General features: G+C 40.9%; 1 protein-coding gene across 2 annotated transcripts in view; it reads right to left on the bottom strand.

Annotated features, from left to right (window-relative positions):
- ctif (CBP80/20-dependent translation initiation factor) overlaps positions 1-18,042 on the bottom strand; it is a 65,258-nt gene that overhangs the window by 20,602 nt on the left and 26,614 nt on the right. Inside the window, exons 8-9 of one of the 2 annotated variants that reach the window (XM_008296741.1) lie at positions 7,687-7,763; positions 385-465 (exon numbers count right to left, since the gene is read on the bottom strand). In XM_008296741.1, the coding sequence (XP_008294963.1) occupies positions 385-465; positions 7,687-7,763 (158 nt within the window). The remainder of the gene's footprint in view (positions 1-384; positions 466-7,686; positions 7,764-18,042) is intronic. The other variant, XM_008296742.1, reaches the window with a different exon arrangement.

The raw sequence follows: 18,042 nt of genomic DNA, 5'->3' as shown, positions 1-18,042 counted from the left end.
GGGGCCAGTGATGAAATTTCATCTCACAATATCTTGTTACTTAGAAACAGACCTGACTCTGGCGTGATCAAGCATCTAATCACTTGAGAAATTACGTCCTTTTTTTTTTTTTTTGGTTGGGATGATGAGTCTGGTAATTTTAAGGTATTAATCAGGTTTAAATTGGCATTTGATGTTGCGTGGCGGGTCCTGCCTGACATCCCACCTTCTTATTTTGAGCTTGTTGAGTATTTGATGGGAAAAAGGCACCAATTATTACCTGACCTTTGGATGTTTTGTCGAGCACAAACAAATAAAATGCAATTTCTACTCATTCCTCAAAAAGGTCAAATATGTACATCGGTCCCATTTTGCTCCAGAGATCTTGCTTATGTTGTCACTGACCTGGCTGAGACTTGCCGCCTTCCCCCTGGGCCAGTGGGTAGAAGTATGGTTAACTGGTCTCGGGAGAACTGATCAAACACTCTACAAGCAGGAGAGAGGGGTTTGCCACAATGCAGGTGATTGGAAGGATGAAGAGATAAAAGGATAGATGAAGAGTGGAGTAAAGTGGCAGGACAATTTGTAGGAAACGGCAGGGAATTTTGATAGATGCCGTAAAGAAAAAGATAGGAGATTGTAGAGGGGGGGGAAAGCAAAAAGCAAAGAGGAAAAAAAAAAACAAAAACAAAAAAGCTACAGGTTGATAACTATGTCATATGAAACAACATGCACAGAACTACAGGAAGTATAGAAAGGATGCTATGGTAACAAAAAAAAAGGTGAAATTAACTGGCAGATATGATCATGGGAGGAGGCAGGATACTGATGATCAATCATAGCTGTTGCTATGTCCGTGTATGTGGATGGAGAACTCATGGACCCATTGGTTGACCCAGACTGAAGAATCGATTGGCCCAGGGGAAGAGAAGCCTGCAGGCTAGACAGTCGATAACATGGCCGAAGCTTCATATAGGACACAACACACTGGCTTAATGGACTGTGGGGAGAAAGGCTTCGACTGCCTGACTGAACATTTGCATTGCTAAGTCTTAAGATTCAAACTCAGGAACGTACTGAATCTATGAGCATACATGCATGCATAAATATTATTGATTACTCTCAATAACTTTGAGCTATCGTGGTTACAAGCAGGAAAGCAGGCAGTTCGTGGTAGATACAAAAAAAAGCAGACTTGCAGATGTAAAAACAACAAAAGGTGCAATTTACCTTACATATGATGGAATTTATAAAACAAGATTCAGGCGCATCGATCAGCTTAATTAAAGAAGATTGATTATGGCCAATGTTTTATTGTCTGTCAATATTTTTCAGTGTTTGAAATGGTTTCACTTTATCCTCAGTTGTAAAGCACATAGCAGTGTTTTTCCTTGCAGAGAATTTGACTTTGCGAAGTGATAGTAAGATTTGTCTACATACAGTAAAGGCAATGAATCTGTTAGCTTATTTGACAGAAATGCATGCATTTCCATGATATATCTGATCATTTGATGATTAAAAATGTATGTTACACTTCAGAAAATGAAACCTTGAAAAACAAAACTGGATAAAATTTATTTATTTATTTATTCATTTATTTTAAACTCAGTCTTATCATTTTGGTGCTGGTGATTTTTCTTTGGCCAAGACTAATACCTTTTTGGGGGGTACTAAGAAATTGTCTTTGCAGGGAAACTCCGCTGTTTAAAGGGAGTTTCAATATGAGCGCCATGGATTAATCATTGATCATTTTCTGATGTTAAATAATGATGACTAAAATATCACTGACATTATGTTTAAAAGGTACATATTATTAATGTATGAGTCAGGTGCTATAAATAACCTCTGCCATGTGTAATGGGTTCGTGTAGTGACAGCTGCTTGAAGAACATCGCAAATGTGATCAGTGCTGGCAGAAACGCGCTCCGGCCCTTTCAGACACAGTCCGGTTTCCGCTGTGTTCAGCGTACTGTTAGTGTTTTCAAAACTTCTCGTGAGACCTTTAAAAATAATGTGTATTAAAATGACACTTCTTACCTTTTTCAGTTCAGGTCTGTGGAGCTATTGAAGGGGAACACGTAAGCTTTGTTTAAACATGTTGCTGACCTACAACAGGATACCTGACTATTAAAACCTTTAACTGTATGTATTGAGGTTAAAACACACCTGACATGCCTACTTGGATGTAAACCTGTTTCCAAGGTTGGGCTTTTCTTTCAAGGTCTCACTCTTCTTCTTTCTTACAAATACAAACTCGCGCTATATATTTCAGCGTTTCCTTGGTTTTGTCTTGTGTGCTCTGCTGGATGGCTCCTTTCTATTGGGAGTATTTGTACACTTAATTCGAACTTTAGCCACTGTGCAGCAAGCCATTAGATACAGTACGTTTTCAACTCCAATGGCGCCGTTGTTCCATTCTGTCTGTCTTTATTAAAGTCGCTACTGTCAATTTGTAATATGTCACTCTAATTCCACTGTTTTTGGCGGTAATGAGAATGCAATTTACCCGCTTTTGTATTCAAATGATGACTGAAATTTCAATGGGCTCTTTTCTCAGTGCTTTTATCTCGTATGAAAATATTGGTAAAATATGGACATCATTTTTTCTTATTCGAGATCAGAGACAAGAATTTACTTGCGACTTGCACACCAGCTTTATGCACATTACTGAACAGTAATTCTAATATTTACGCACCTACTAAAACAACACACTTCTACAATGCACATCACAAGCGTTAGCACCAGTAACCAAGAAGCCACTCCAACATTTGTCTGCATCAGTAACCCAGATAGAACTAAACTGTCTGATTGCCAGGTATGTTGTGAAAAGTATCCGACCAATGTCAGTTTAAAAAAATGTAAAAACAAAACAAAAAAAAGGACTAATGACAAACAGAAAATGCAGGCACTGCATAGCAAAACTTTCTTCAGCTACCTGGACAAAGAAGAAGCTAAAACAGGTTGAGCTCAAACAGACAACAGAAGGATTAGAAAATGCCTGAACAGTGCATAATAAAGACATTTAAAAGTAATGCAAAAACCTTACTTTTCCAAATGAGTATTACATTTATATGTAATAGTTGTTGATGGAATTTAGTGAATTCTGTATCTAGGAACTGTAGCTCCCCTTTAATTTGCAGTAAATTTTACAAAACTGAATGCAACACTCGACATGGTGGAGTGGGCACAAGGATCAATATGAAAACGAGGGATTCACGACACATCCGCATCCATTTATGACCAACTGTGGGAGTGGAAATCAGGCTTGTGCACGTGCAGCCAGTTCCACAGTGATTGAGATTTATAAAACCGGGACCAGGCCTACACGCAGCTTCATAAATCTGACAAGAAGAATGTGCATATTTGTGTCTTTGTGTGTGCGTACACAGTCATAGTCATGTGTCTGCGCTCAGTTTTATGCATTCGGCTCCTGATGTTTTCTCTTATTTGAGTGCATAAACGCAGGCGCGCATTTAACGTCGCTTTGTTCATAAAACAGATAGCAGAATTGCTACTTGTTGTAATGACATCTCATTCTGCACAAACTGTTTTAAGAAATAAAACAAACATTTAAACTCTCAGTTCAACAGCTCAAATGACAAGTCTGCTCGGCTTATAACAATATTATGTGGAAGCGAGCAGGCAGGCGTAGTGTTTAGTGTTAAAATAGTCTTTCTTCAGTTCAGTGGAAGTGATGTTCACAAAGGGCACTTCTTGCAAGACAGACAAAATAAAGTCTACACGTGTAAAGAGCTCTGCAATAATTAACAGACTTTTTTTTTTCGAGAAAGACCAAAATGTACAAAGAAGGAGCTGATGTGCTGCTTCTTTGTACATTTTCTGTTTTGAAGCAGAAAGCGGTAAGCAGCACATTCCAGTAAATCACAACTAATTTCAGCCCTGCTTGACGTGCCTACTAAAGTAGAAACACATGCACTACCTCCCCTTTCTTTTCCTTCCTGCCACAGCCAGCCTACACTTTTCCTTTACTCAATCTCACAGTCCCACTCTGTTTCTCTTTTCTTGTGCTTTGTTCAGTGCAACCCTCATGCTTCGTACATAAAGTCCAATGATCAATATTTATTTCCATATTTCATCTGCTTCCAGCAACTTTACTTTTTTTTTTTTTTCCCCCCCTCCACCCAGCTGTGTTGATACATGACACACAATAAAAAACACAAAACATAACGCAACGTCTAACATTATCTGTGTGGTTTCTCATTACCGCCTTTGGGCTGCCGGTTTTGTTCTTGTTTGGGAACATGAACCTAAGATATCGACCTACGAGGATCGGCGTGTTTGATAGACAAACACATGCAGCTATTTTATTTGATGAACAAACACTCTGAGCTTCATAAAGAATAGTACGGGGGTAATGACAACTTTAGCTGCCTTTCATTGTGTCAGCTGATCGCTCGTTACTGACCACGCGTTCGTGCAAAGCCTTTAATGCTCTGCAGCAGATTGCACAGCCGTGATGTACCGGGCATATCATATTTAGATTTTTTTCCTGAGTCCCGGCTACTGTGTATAAAAGGCGTACTAACTACCAACTTTGATGACATTCTATTTTGCATTCCTTCTGTTCCACTCGCCTCGTTTCTGTCCTCCCAGTCTTTCTTTGTAATTGTTATGTATTGCAAAAGAAAAACCCCACAGAGATCCCTGATGAATGATTTGGCCAGTTGTTTGGGGAAAGGGTTTGTGAGAACAGTCATAACTTTCTCTTTTCCAGTGTGTCTGCTTTTACTGCAGAGTTGCGCTGATCTCCATTTTATGTCTATCCAGTCTTCTTATCCTCTGCCCCATGCTTCCTTTGATAGTTTTCATCCTTAGCTTCATCCTGCTTTCTCCATTTTTTTTTTTTTTTTGCTGCAGCACAAATGTATTCGGCCAGCCTGTGTGGCGCTCGTCTTTAATGTAAAGAGACAGGAGGCTGAATGTATCCGAAAGCATTACCGCAGAGCAAATGAATGCTAATACTATGCTGTTCTACAGGTTGTAGCCTGGTGGGACATCAGTATCAAAAATTCTTGAACGGCATGGGCCCAACAAAGAAGCAGGTTTAAGGCTTGGAAAAGCAATGTGGAGACATTTTCTTTTAAATCTCCACCATCATACATTTTTTGTCCAGTGATATTGCAGTACTTTCTAGATCCTTAAAGCCTCAGAATAATTTGATGAAAGTAAACCTTGTGATAGCTTTTTGTTGGGGTCTATTTCCAAGTCTAAGATGCTATGGGCACTGTGGTGGCGTCTGCTCTTTTCTATGCAGTGGTCTGCTGGGGAGCAGGGAGCACAGACCGGGACAGAAAGAGGCTAAACAGACTGGTGAGGAGGGCCGGTTCTGTCCTGGACTGCTCCCTGGACCCCATAAAGGAGGTGGGTGAGAGGAGGATGTTAGCAAAGCTCACATCCGTCATGGACAACCCCTCTCACCTGCTGCATGAGACTGTGGGGGCTTTAAGTAGCTCCTTTACCAGCAGACTGAGGCATCCACCCTGCAAGAAGGAGCGCTACCGCAGGTCATTCCTCCCAACTGCAGTAAGACTGAACAACATCAGCAGCACTGGCTGATGGTAACCAAACAGACACAATTAACACATGGTCAAAATTCACTTTTGCACAGCAAATTTGCACAAATCTGTTTCTTTTTCAGTGTAAATATTGCATATATATTTTTCATTTAATTGTATATTATATATGTATATGACATACAAATTCATGAAGCAGTTCTCATTTTTCAACAATTTCCCTGAGGTACCCTACCAAAGGGATCAATAAAGTTATATCTAATCTCTAATGTAATATTGTTGTCATCTTGTGTATATGCGTATTTTATTTTATTACTTAATTATTGTTATTTCCTAGTACTTCTTTTCTATATTTTTGGATGCTGCTGTGGCGTGTACATTTCCCTCAATGGGGGATCAATTAAAAAAAAAAATCTATTCTATTCTATGTTTCAAGGCTGAAGTCTGCAGTTCACCTGGTTGTACTGGTTGCTCGATGTGTTCTCATCCGACCACATTCTCACCCTGCTCGTGTTACTTAAGTAAAAAGAAAAGCGCTACATCCACAGCCTTCCAAGATTACTCCAAAAATCCTTTATTTCACTATTTGTGAACATCCTAAGGTTTTAAAAACTTTGAAACTGCACCAACTAATGCAGGCTGTAGGTCGAACTTATTCCACATTTACTGTCGTGTTGACTCGGCTCCAAATTAATCGACACCAACAAAGTCAACAAAGTCGTCTGTGTGGCTGCGTTTTGTTAACACAGATGGCCAAAAAGTCGAGTGTAAACTTGGCTAACAGCGTTCCACATATCCCAGCTCTACTACCAAAGCGGCAGATCATCTAACAACTGTAGGGCAACTCGTCTGCGCTTTTTTTTTTCCTCCGATAGTTCTTGATCTGAGATCATCAGTTGGTGCAGTTCTGTTTTCAGAAATCACATGAACATGAGCAGGCAAACGCTCGACTGCTTGGAGCCTGTTGTGTCACTTCAGTGTCAAGAGTTAAAAATAAACAAATGTGCTGCAAATATTATATTTTTATGTATGTTTATAATGAATTTAGGCTAAGCAGACTGGCAGGTGTTTGCCGAAAGCTCTAAGCTGTGGTCACAATGCACAATAGATCCAACTCTGGTGGATGTGAAGCATGCACGAGTATTTCTCTCACGTTGTCAAATTTTTCGGAATCATCAAGTTTCACTTCCTAACAAACGATAAAAACAAACAGGTCTTGATGTTGGATACAGATTTTTGGAGTCCACTTCATGTGCTGCCCAGCTGCTAAATTTCACGATACACACAACACACACACGTACAACTTGCCCTCACACACACTGTACACGCCGTAAAGTACTGAGAGAGCGTGCTTGGAAGCAGAGTGCACAAGAAAACAGGATGGCCTCTTGTTAATATTTCTAGTGAACAAAACAAATAGACTGAAACCTAAGCAAACTGCTGTTGGTCCAAGTTCATATTTTTGTTCTTTTCTTGCTGCCAGGCCTGCGCTGCGCCCATCTCACATAAATACAACAGCTCTGGAAAGAAGTAATTATTCTCTGTGCTTAAAAACAATGATGAAAGTGCTTTTGTCCATTTGGTTTAGATACAATTTCCTCTTTTTAAACCACAAATGTACAACCAAAACATTTTCTCTTTGCCTGTCTCTTAGCAACTGAAGAACAGTTTTCCAGTGACATCAGGGCAGGGAGCGAGAGAACGAGAGAGAGATTTTTTTTTTTCTCTCTTTAAGGGCCTGGTTTTAATGAAGTCAGACTTGGGTGAAATTAGATTTCAGTGTATACAATTAGAGTAGATGTGCCAATACAAAATTTAGTTTGGACTGAGTTTGGACCTTTGGGAAAGGACAGCAGGTTAAATGTTGCAAAAAAAAAAAAGAGAGAGAGCTTTAACATAGCAGGCAAACACAAATGAATAAATAACTGGCGCAAATTTTGTTGATGGATGTATTGAGCTCGTGAAAACTCCTTTGGCATCTTTTTTTTTTTCCTTTCTTTGTCTGCAGAGAAGTGTGGAGCCTGCATTCCTGTCTTGGCATTGCTTTGGATGGGGGGAGATGTTAAGGCTATAGACCTGGCTGTGCACCGACATTGACTCAGAAAAACATTCCCTCTCACCGAGGTAGATCTGTGTGTTGTGCATGTGTGTGTGTGTGGAGATGCGTCATTACCGTCGGTCATTCCTCCTGCGTCGGAAGAGCTTTTTGGTGTGTGCGATCTCAGCCTCATTAGGAAGTGGTGGGAAGACCTGTTGAAGACAAACCATAGAGTAAGAGACGGCTGCTGTCAAGACCGGCAATTTATGTCACTGTGAAAAGCGTACATGTACACGCTGACGTGTGCATGCATTATGATATGTTTGCATCTACAACTAGAAGTGTCCTTACAGATGTCTTTGACTAACTGACTCATGAGCAGATTTTTATGCCTGACGGATGTAAAACATGTCATTCCGTTTCACAGGTTGACAGAAAATTCCTGACTGATTAAATGTCAGGTGCGGATCGACTTTTAGTTACCGGATAATAACTGACAACTACAAACACAGGTGCAGCTGAAATCACTCCCTCATTCACTGCTCTCTATGTAACACCAGCGGAGCTTCGCATCACCACCCTCATGCATAGAATCCACAGAAGTAATTTTAGAATCTGTTTAATGTATGAAATTGTGGGACTGTTAGCAGAAAGCAATGTGCACATACTTGACAGCGACATAGGACACAAATATATCCTTCATTCTACAGCAATGAATAAAAGTGATTTAGGGTTGGGAAACTCATGTAACCATCACAATAAGCTTCTCCATGAGAAAAGCCAGACAGAGGAGAGGACATTTGACTAAAACTGCACAAAAACTAAAGAGAGCAGGAGAGGCTGCATGTAAGTGAGTGTGAGATTGGAAAGAGATAGTAGGTTTTCAACTAATGACACACAGTTGCCCAGAGGGCACGCCTTCAGATGTCTTGTTTAGTTCGACTAATGTTCCAAAACCCCCAAATATTCAGCTTGCTATGACGTAAAACAGAGGGAGGCAAAGAAATTTCACATATGAGCAACGGAAACCAGCAAATTCTGTTCCTTTATGCTTGATAAATGACCGAAATGATTATCAAAATAATTGATGTCGATCGACTGTGGCTGTTTCAGCTCCAAAAGAAAGACGATGTGCTGGTTGTGAGACAGACAGGAGGAGGAGGAGGAGGTCGAGAGGCAGCCAGTGTTTGAGACGGTGCTAAAGAAACAGATTTAATATTTCATGGTGGGATGCATCACTATTTTCTCCTTTTTTTCAGCTGAATAACACTCAGGATTCCAAAGAATCTGTGAAACGTCATGCTGTCCTGATTTAAACATTTCTCAGGATTTAAAAACTGGCCAAGCCTTGTTAAATGTACTCCTCCCAGTTTAACAACAGTTAATGTTGCCTAGCAGTGAAAGCAACAGAAATTCTTAGGAACAGAACAATATGTATTGATATCACAAACCAAAAAAAATAAATAAAAAAAAGCAACATCATAGTATGTCAGTCACGTAAACAACATATTTCACAGATTGAACGATGTGACATTTTGCTGGCAGGTGGCTGTAGTGTATGTTATCATCATGGAATGTACAACTTATACAGTTACATCCTGTGGAAAGAAAATAAGACCATCTATAATCCATTAAACATCAGCTCTGTCAATCGAACGGCACACTCCCCCCTCCACGCAGCATCACTATGTGTTGTTACCATGGCTACAGGTGACCTAGGACTAGCACTGTTATGTGTATGTACAGAGGGTGTCAAAAAAAAAAAAAAAGAAGCATGTCTGTAGCATGAGGTGTAGACGTTAGACTTAGCGTGGTGAGAGTGTCGATATCAGCCGTTAATCAGGATGTGTGCTCAGTACNTCTGTAGCATGAGGTGTAGACGTTAGACTTAGCGTGGTGAGAGTGTCGATATCAGCCGTTAATCAGGATGTGTGCTCAGTACTGAAGCAAGCAAAAAAAAAAAAAAAAAAAGTTCCAAATGCCTCTAAACTCTGAACCCAATGCATTGTGCAAGAAGGTGACCACAGTCAGAAGGCCGCACAGATCCGTGCAGTGTTTTCTAAATACAGTGTCAGTGCCTTGTGCTTCCTTTTTTGCTATCTTAATAAAAGAAAAATAAAAAAAAAAGGGGGAAACAACTGGTTTAATCTTATTGTGCATTCTGCCTCATGACCTGTTAACGTCTTCCATGTAATAGCATTAGTCTTCTTTTTACTCGTGATTATGTAGGAGCACGCAATGTGCATATTTGGATGATTCCAATCTTCTTATCCCATCACAATGCTCTTTCTTTTGTGACATTTAGACTGTCCTGAAAGTGTGTTTTGTTTGCCTTTTTGGTCACGAGTTAAATACAGGGGTGAAAGAAGGCAGAAAGCGAAAATAAGAGAGTTACCGTGTTTGTGAACTTCTCTACAGCGCTCTCATCGTGGCTTAAGGAGGACTTGAACAAACCTGTACACAGATCATACATCGTACCTGCACAGCAGCATCATCACAGTTCTGTGTGAATGTGTTTGTCTGCAGCTGTCCATGTCTGTGATTTTTCTCTTTCGCTGCTCATCTAGACAACCAGAAACACTGTAGATATTCAAATGAGTTGGAGAGAGAGCTTGATATTTGACACTGCTGTTCTAACCTACTTCTCTGTAGCAGAGAGGCTGCTGGGGGATGGTGGGATTCTGATCCAGATGTGAGAAGCAGAAAGTGTATAAATGTGCATAAACACACGCTAACTGCCCCTCACATATAAACCCAAAAGTATTAATAGTATTAATATCTGTCAAACTGTGCTTTTTATTCTCGCAGACCTTTTACCACTGGAATGGTCTGAAAGGGCGGAAAAAGTAGGAGGAGAGAGAAAAAAAAAAATAAAGTAACAGAGGAGCTGTTGCATGTTTAGCTACTGTAGTTTTCCTCCAGGATATCATTAGCTGTAATTCTGCCTTCAAATGGTAACCAGATGAGAGTAGGCGCGCACACACACACACACACACACACACAAAGACTAAACGATGCGCAGCACATATTTCTCTTTAACTTGTCAGATTTTTCCATCGCTAGTTCAGATTTCTCTACAAAATGTCAGATTTTTTTTTGCCGTTAATGAAAACATTTTAAAACTCGAGCGTGTCCGCGCGGTTCATAATGTGTCTGACATAAACAGAGAGGGAGGAAATGAGAGATGTCGGACTGTCTCTGCGGCTGAAAGAGAGAGCGCTGTGTGTGTGAATATGCTATCTGCAGGTAGCAGCCAGCGCTGGGTAGATCAAAGGGAGCCATGTGCTGTCCTGGTCCCCAGCCAGGAGACCTCTCACCTCGAGGCAGGCAGTGCGAGCCCTGTGGACGTGACAAGGATGGCGAGGGGGGGCTGCTTGTGTAAGTGGGAGAAAGACAGAGGGGTGATCGAAGCAGAGGCAGACGTGCTTACATCTCTGTGTTTGTGGGGAAAAATGAAGATTATACGAGACTGGAAAAGGTGAATATGAGTTTTTGAGCAAGTCTGAGTTGCTACCGCGCTACGACGGACAAGGATGGAAGGGAAAAACCCCCTTCATCCTGTCTGTCTTTAGTCCCAAGTGGCATTCGGATTGAAAATAGAGCCGTGTTGAAACTACAGGGTTGCATGGATGTGATGGGCTGCTGAAGGAACAGATGAAAACAATTTTCAGGAGATCCAGTTTGAGTAATAGACCCACGAGAATCGTCCAGACAGCGGTTATTAACAGTATGACAGGATTTTATAAAGCGAGAAAGTCATCACAGCAACCATCATTTTATCCTCCATCCAGACAATCACAAGATAAACACTAGACTTATCCTGTTCACGCTATCAAGTAATCTGGCATCAGCCAGCGTTTGATTGGTCGTCGACAAGCGGGAGATTGTTGTAGCTGTCTCGAAGAGCAAAATGAGCACATGAATGTCGGAGGGAGGAGAAGGAACGGGATGGATCTACGGTAGAAGCGTTTAAATTTAAAGAAGAAAAAGACAGTTTTGACAATGCGATTCATGTAAAGTTTCAAGGAAAACACAGAATCAAAATGCAAAAAAGAAAATGAAGAGAGCCGTCAGCACAAAAGCTGCCTGACGGATTCAGGGCCGATGATGAGGACTTCAGATTCATGACACATGAGGAAAAACTCGTTTTCATCCAGGTTTTTATATCCTCAAGGTAGCGGAGACGGCAGTGATAGTTGCAGAGCAGAGTCTTGTTAATTTGAAGGCAGAGCTTCCCTTAAAAGTATTATTCACTTGTTTTAACCGAAGCCTGTCATCATGGAGCGAGCGTTTTAGTTACAGACTGACACAACACATGCATTTAAATGACTAAAAATAATCCTCCCCACTGTCTCTCTCTGGGGGCAGTGATTGTGTGATTGATATTAATGTGCTCTATCTGTCTCCATTTCATCGACAGGTATGTTCCTGTAAATCACAAGCATCAAACGCAAGTTCAGCGGGTTCAAATCAACATTTAGTCTCAGTTGTCAGACAGTGTGCCAACAGCCTCGCCCAGCGACCAAAAAAACTAATTTGTTTGAATTTTACAACCCTGACTAAGGTGTGTCTTTCTGTGTGAATTGTATTATGTGCTTGGGTGTGCGAGTGTGCCTTCAGAGGAAGTTGACATACCCTGTAGCATTCCAGGGAAAATCACAGGTCACTGGGAGAGGCTAACAGAGGGGATGTAGCCACGTAGCTCCAAAGCAACAACAGCGCTGCTTGCTGTTGACGGTCTGACCAACTCTTAAAAGGCTAATTTCATGCCTTGAGACCGGAATTATGTGAAAAGAGTTTTATTTTCTAAGGATTTGCAGTAAAGGTCATGGACGTGGAGCAGATACCATTGTTGATTCATTCATAACAATGATGCTGCTCTAGCATGGCAGGGGTATTAGTAACAAGGAAGGAAAGTAAGGAAATGAGAAAACGCTAACAGGGATGGAAATGTGGAGAATAGAAACCGAGAATAACGATTATAGAACTTTCTCTGGAACTGCATAGAAAGTGAAGTGCATGCTTTCCTGTCTCCTCTAGTGTGTAACAATTCTGGTATGATGCTCATTCAGTCAGTCCATTGTTTCTCTCAGCTTATTTATGTTGCAAGGGCCCTCAGCCAAAAGCAATAAATTTAAAACTGCCCCAGGGGTGGCATTACAGGACAGGTTGTAGAGAGCAGAAGGAGAGAGAGAGAGAGAGAGAGAGAGAAAGCGAGAATGACAAGAGAGACTGTAAATACAAGATAGCGAGCACGTAAAATACAGAGAGGGAGGAGAAATTAATACGCTGAAAAATTTTGTTCACATAGCGAAATAAATGCTGCTCCTTCCTGTGTCTGTGAGGGAATTAGATTTTGTTATTTTGCATGTATGGAGTTTTGGAACAGACATGACATTATAAATGTTTAAAAGACAAATATACGCTGTGTCTTCTTCAGTCAAAATGAATAGATTTTAATTACCTTAACCTGTATAGGCTATGTTGTATATTAGTTAAAAAGTCCCCCTGATCATTTTCTTTTTCTTGTAAATATTGTCATTATTACTTGAATTTTAGTGTTAAAGTGTAATTTAACTTAAAGTTATGCCCAAAGTGACTTTTTTTTTTTCTCGTTTCCTCTGAAAACTATTCAAAGTGATATTTTATGAGTTGTGAGCAGCACCGGAGTTCTAATAAAAATTCTCAGTATAGAAGTTTCATGATCGTTTACGACTTGGTCATAACAATTAACATTAAATGATAAAAGAAATTAATGTCCCTGTCCGCAGAATTAAGCACCAGGAAGAGCTACATGCTTTAAAATTGGCAGAGGCATGCCGGCCCTGGATGTTCTGCATCGAGCTCTCTCATGTCAGTTAACATTTAGAACTTCTCAAATTGTTTTTCTGTAAAATCCCTCCACTACAGGATTTACTTCATGTTTCATGATCCGTGTTTTAGGCCTTTCATGTAACTTAGTCTGAAGCTGATGGCTGCCAACAGCACAGAAAGAAGAGATTTAGAGCTGCCAAAGTCACGTATAGCGAGTGATCTGTGATAAGAGGCAAAGATGTGAGGTCCTGACATCCGTGTCTCATTTAATAAGTGATCTGAAGCCAGGGCCACAGACGGATAGACAGGTACATCAAAGAACTCGGTGGTCTAGCTACAGGAGGAGATGGAGCCATTGTGGGATCAAAGTGTCAGAGAGGGGGGGGAAAAAAAGAGAGGAAAAAGCTGTAGTACCCTATAGAAATGTAACCGGCGCTGCTGCAGCAGGTATCACGTGCACACAGCTCTGTTCTCCGCATCTCTGAATGATGAAAAAAGGCTTCAACCGCATGTCCTCTGTGTTACATTATACTGACAGTCACCTCATCTTCTCTCTCAAATTAATCCTGATCCTTGTGATCTGGTTTGTATTACACTAGCAAGACCAACTATTATTCCATGGAGGACACTTAGGCTGCGTGAAACTTTACGGCTCGATAATGACTTTAATTATGGCACAAGCTGGAGGTCAACTTGTTTCCAGGGATTTAGCACACCAGCAAAACCTTTTCAGATATTAAAGGACAGGGTCAAGACTTTACAAGTTGATCCTAAAACAATACTGAAGCGCTCCATGTATGTGAGAACAGGTCTTTGTCCCTGTTCCTACTCTCCATACTGACTCAGAGGGCTGCAGAACTAAAGCATAAGAACCGAGGGGTCAAATGTACAGCCCTTGTTCCCTGAATATATATATAATTTAGTGCAAATCTCCTTCTTTTCATTTCCCTGTTTAGTGTTCATGCACAGGTTTGCTTCCTCTTACGTTAAACTAATTTTGAAAGTTGCAGATTTGATAGTTGGCATTTTTCAGAGATGGTGGTTTTGAGAAATGATTAATTTTGAAACCCACTGCTTCTGTGTTTTGAGTGCATTCATGCATGTATGACATCCAGCTTTTTCTCTTGTTGGCCTGCAGACCATCTCTATACCTCGTAAGACATAGGTGGTGTCTTCGTTTATCCAGGACGCTCTGAAAGAAACGATTGTTAGGCGAAAGCGTTCTATAGACTACCTCTCAGAGATCCTCAAAAGACCAAATTGTGGGTAATAGCGGCCAAAATGGACATAAATACACCGTTTGCAAAGCTGAAAGAGTTGGGTGTCTGTGAAAGCCATTTATCCAAGGGTGATTACCGCAGTAGGAGAGGTGCCGGATGAAAAATTCAGAGCGGGGATGTGCCATCACCGGTCCACCAGCTGACAAGGGGCTATGTAAAGGCAAATAAATGCACAGGATATTTGTCAGTGAGCCAAACTTAAGGGACTTGGAGATGTGAGCGAGAGATAGTGTTGCCTGAAAATACCGCAAAGAGTGCTTTAGATTAAATTATTTGCCTCCGTTTTGCAGAGATGAGTGTTAAAGGCCAACTATTTGAGTAGTTTAAATTGCTAACACTTACATGATAAGCTGGTTCAGGCAACAAAACCTACATGCAACTACCAGAGCATGGAAACAAAAAGAGGGACATTTGTACAGATTGTAACTTTGTGGAACTGCTGAGGCTTCATATGGGCTTTACACTAACTCTGGAGAACATGTTCGGCCGTTTTATTGTGTCATCATGCTCCGTGGGAAAAGCTCAGGGCTACCATGAAGAGTAGTTACCGTGACCCAGACCTATTGTCATATAGAAAAGATCATAACAGCATTCAAAACATACTTGAAAAATTCTACATGTATCCTTTAAAGAAGACAAAATGTACATGCCACAAAATGCGTTTACCGTTCTTTCAGTTCTGTTTTCCAAAGATTTTTCCATTATTATGCATTCCCCTAAAACCCACTTGGGGATTCATTCTTTTTCCTTCCTATTTACATGTTGTGGCTGCCTTTCAGACTGGTGATTAACTGGTCACGTCACTGATGAACTATTATTTAATGCCTCTGGGGAACACGTTTCCCAAGGTATCCTGCCGTCATGCATGTACTCAGGTCTCCAGCGCTTCTCCCATGCTCCAAGCCCGGGAGAAGAACGGTGTGCAGTAATGATTAAGCCAGTATGTGTGCGGTTAATAAAGCGTAGGAGCCAATCAGCAGGAGGACCAGGGACAATAGCAGGAAGTGACCACAGGGAGGGGGCTGCCGGTCACCGTGACCCCCTGGATATTGTTCTGCTGCCTACCAGCATTTGAAGGATGGAGGAGGATGAAGGAGGGGAGGAGTGAAGGACGACATGAGGATAGGAGGGAGGAGGGCAGCGCATAATGATGGTGGTCAGAAGAGAATAGGAAAAAGGAAACAGCAAATAGGAAGAAGCAAAGGGAGACGAGGTAAAAGATGGTCCACAGACATGAAGGTGACAGTTTCTGGGTTGGCAGGAGCATACGGGAGCAGTAGACGTGTGTGAATAACTGCTGTGGCTGTTTCGTAAGCCACGGACAAACTGACAGCTGACAGACAGACCACCAAAAAAAACCCACCCCGCCCCCCCAGTGTCCCTTCACAACCGGAGTCCTGCTCTGCGGCACGTACACTTCCAGACAGAGGGGCCAACCAGTCTGTAATATCTCAGCTCCAGACTCCTGCTTTGTTCTCCTGCTGGACGGCTTTGTTCACAGACCAGAGACCGGATGTCTCCTCGGTGACTAGCCGTTTCTCCTTCTCTCCTTGGTCTCACCCTGCCCCTCTGCTCCTGCTCTAATGCCCTCCATTCTTAAACTGATGTTTCGTTCTGTTATCGACAGTGCAGCAGCAAAATACTTACGTGCCATGAATCATTTTAAAATAAAATGCACCTAATATGGATTAATGATAATAAATATATGGTATATTCTCATATCCTGCTCCAGCTCAGACTGCATCCCTGAGAAAGTAATTTGTTTGTCAAATTTTAAAGGAATAGATCAACATTTGGCTTTCTTACCCGAGAGATTGAAACCATTTTAAATAGAGTTTGTCCGTTGAATATTAAGCAACAGCCGAGCCAGACAGTTACCTTATCTGATCCAAAGTTTAATTTCAAAGAATCAGCATGTCTAAAGCTCACTAAGTACCATCTTTAACTTCCCTTGTTTAATTTGGACAAAAATGGAAGTTCATGGAAATTTTTGGATTTACAAGCCTGTTTTTTTTTTTTCCCAGACTACTTCCTGGTCAGTCAGTAGCTGTGTTTCCACATAACTGTCAAGCGAGTACGGAGGAAACTATGAAATTCGAAAGAAAAAACACACAAATTGGGATTGTTTCAATTAACTGCTTCGGAGTGAATCAACGAGGCCCCGTAGTATCGTTAAAAGGTAGCAATATAGGAAACATCACACATGGCTGTAATAAACAGAGTAGAAGAAGCCGGAAAACAAGCAAACTGTTTGCCAAAAACCTTGAAGAAGAAGAAGAAGAAGACGAAGAAGAAGACGAAGAAGAAGAAGACGAAGAAGAAGACGAAGAAGAAGAAGAAACAAAACATGGCAATCTATGAGAGCAAAATACAGAGATGTCATCAGGAAACATTTTTAATCGGACAAGTTGTAATTATATGTTTACGTCCACAGGTGAAGACGATAGACGAACTGGAAACAGCTCGTCAGTCATGAGGGTTCAACTTTCACTACGTCAGAATTTATTTACAAAAGTGCTCCCATCTCCCCTTATGTACATTGACTCTTTCGAAAAACCACTGTAAGCAAATGTCTTAACTTTGTTTCCATTAACTTTTTATAAATGTGATACTTCAAAATGTCCATTATGAAAAGGCAGCCATGTGAGTAAGTCAATGAGTGTGCTTCTCAAACTGTTGAACTATTTGAACGAATGCTAAAACTGACAATTTAACAGCTTTGTGCCCAGTTCAGGATTTTCTTTTGTGTCTGTCTTTACCTCTATATGTTCTCCTTCTTTTCCCAAACTGGTCTGTGAATGCATCTTTAACCTCACACTAACTGAGCTGGATTAGGCTCGTGTCCACTACTGGTCCTTACGCATAAGTTAACAACAATGAACCCAAGGTTGATATGTGCATCACTTTCAGATATAACGAAGCTGAGATGAAGGTCACAACACAGTGGAAAAACTTGTTACACAAACCCATCATCCTCTGCACAAACTTTTTTTCTTACGATGTTGTTCAGAAAAAAATGTTCTGGGTGTTTTTTCATCATAATAAAGACAACACCTTTAACATGTGCTAAAAAAAAAAAAAAAAAAACTATTGATGTGTGGATAAACAAACGTTTGCTGGCATTATTTCTGATCCAGTAAGTGTTGAGAACGCCCACGTGAATCCCACACACATGCATATGAATTGTTTCTGTCACAACAGCGAGGATCACGCTGACATGATCATACCGCTGAGCCCGACAGCATGTGTCACCAAGGAGGGGATGTTGAAGGGGATGTAAAAAATCTTAGCCTTCGGGGGGAAAACCACATAAGGACACGCAACAAAAGCTGCCAATTTTATTTCTGTACCTTTCAGAAGGTTGACACTTCACAAAAAAAAAAAGAAAAAAAAGTTA

This window comes from Stegastes partitus, unplaced genomic scaffold (assembly GCF_000690725.1).
Source record: "Stegastes partitus isolate 25-593 unplaced genomic scaffold, Stegastes_partitus-1.0.2 Scaffold1149, whole genome shotgun sequence".
Classification (NCBI taxonomy): Eukaryota; Metazoa; Chordata; class Actinopteri; family Pomacentridae; genus Stegastes; species Stegastes partitus.
Note: the sequence above shows the minus strand (reverse complement) of the source record. Positions and strands in the feature narration are given on the sequence as shown.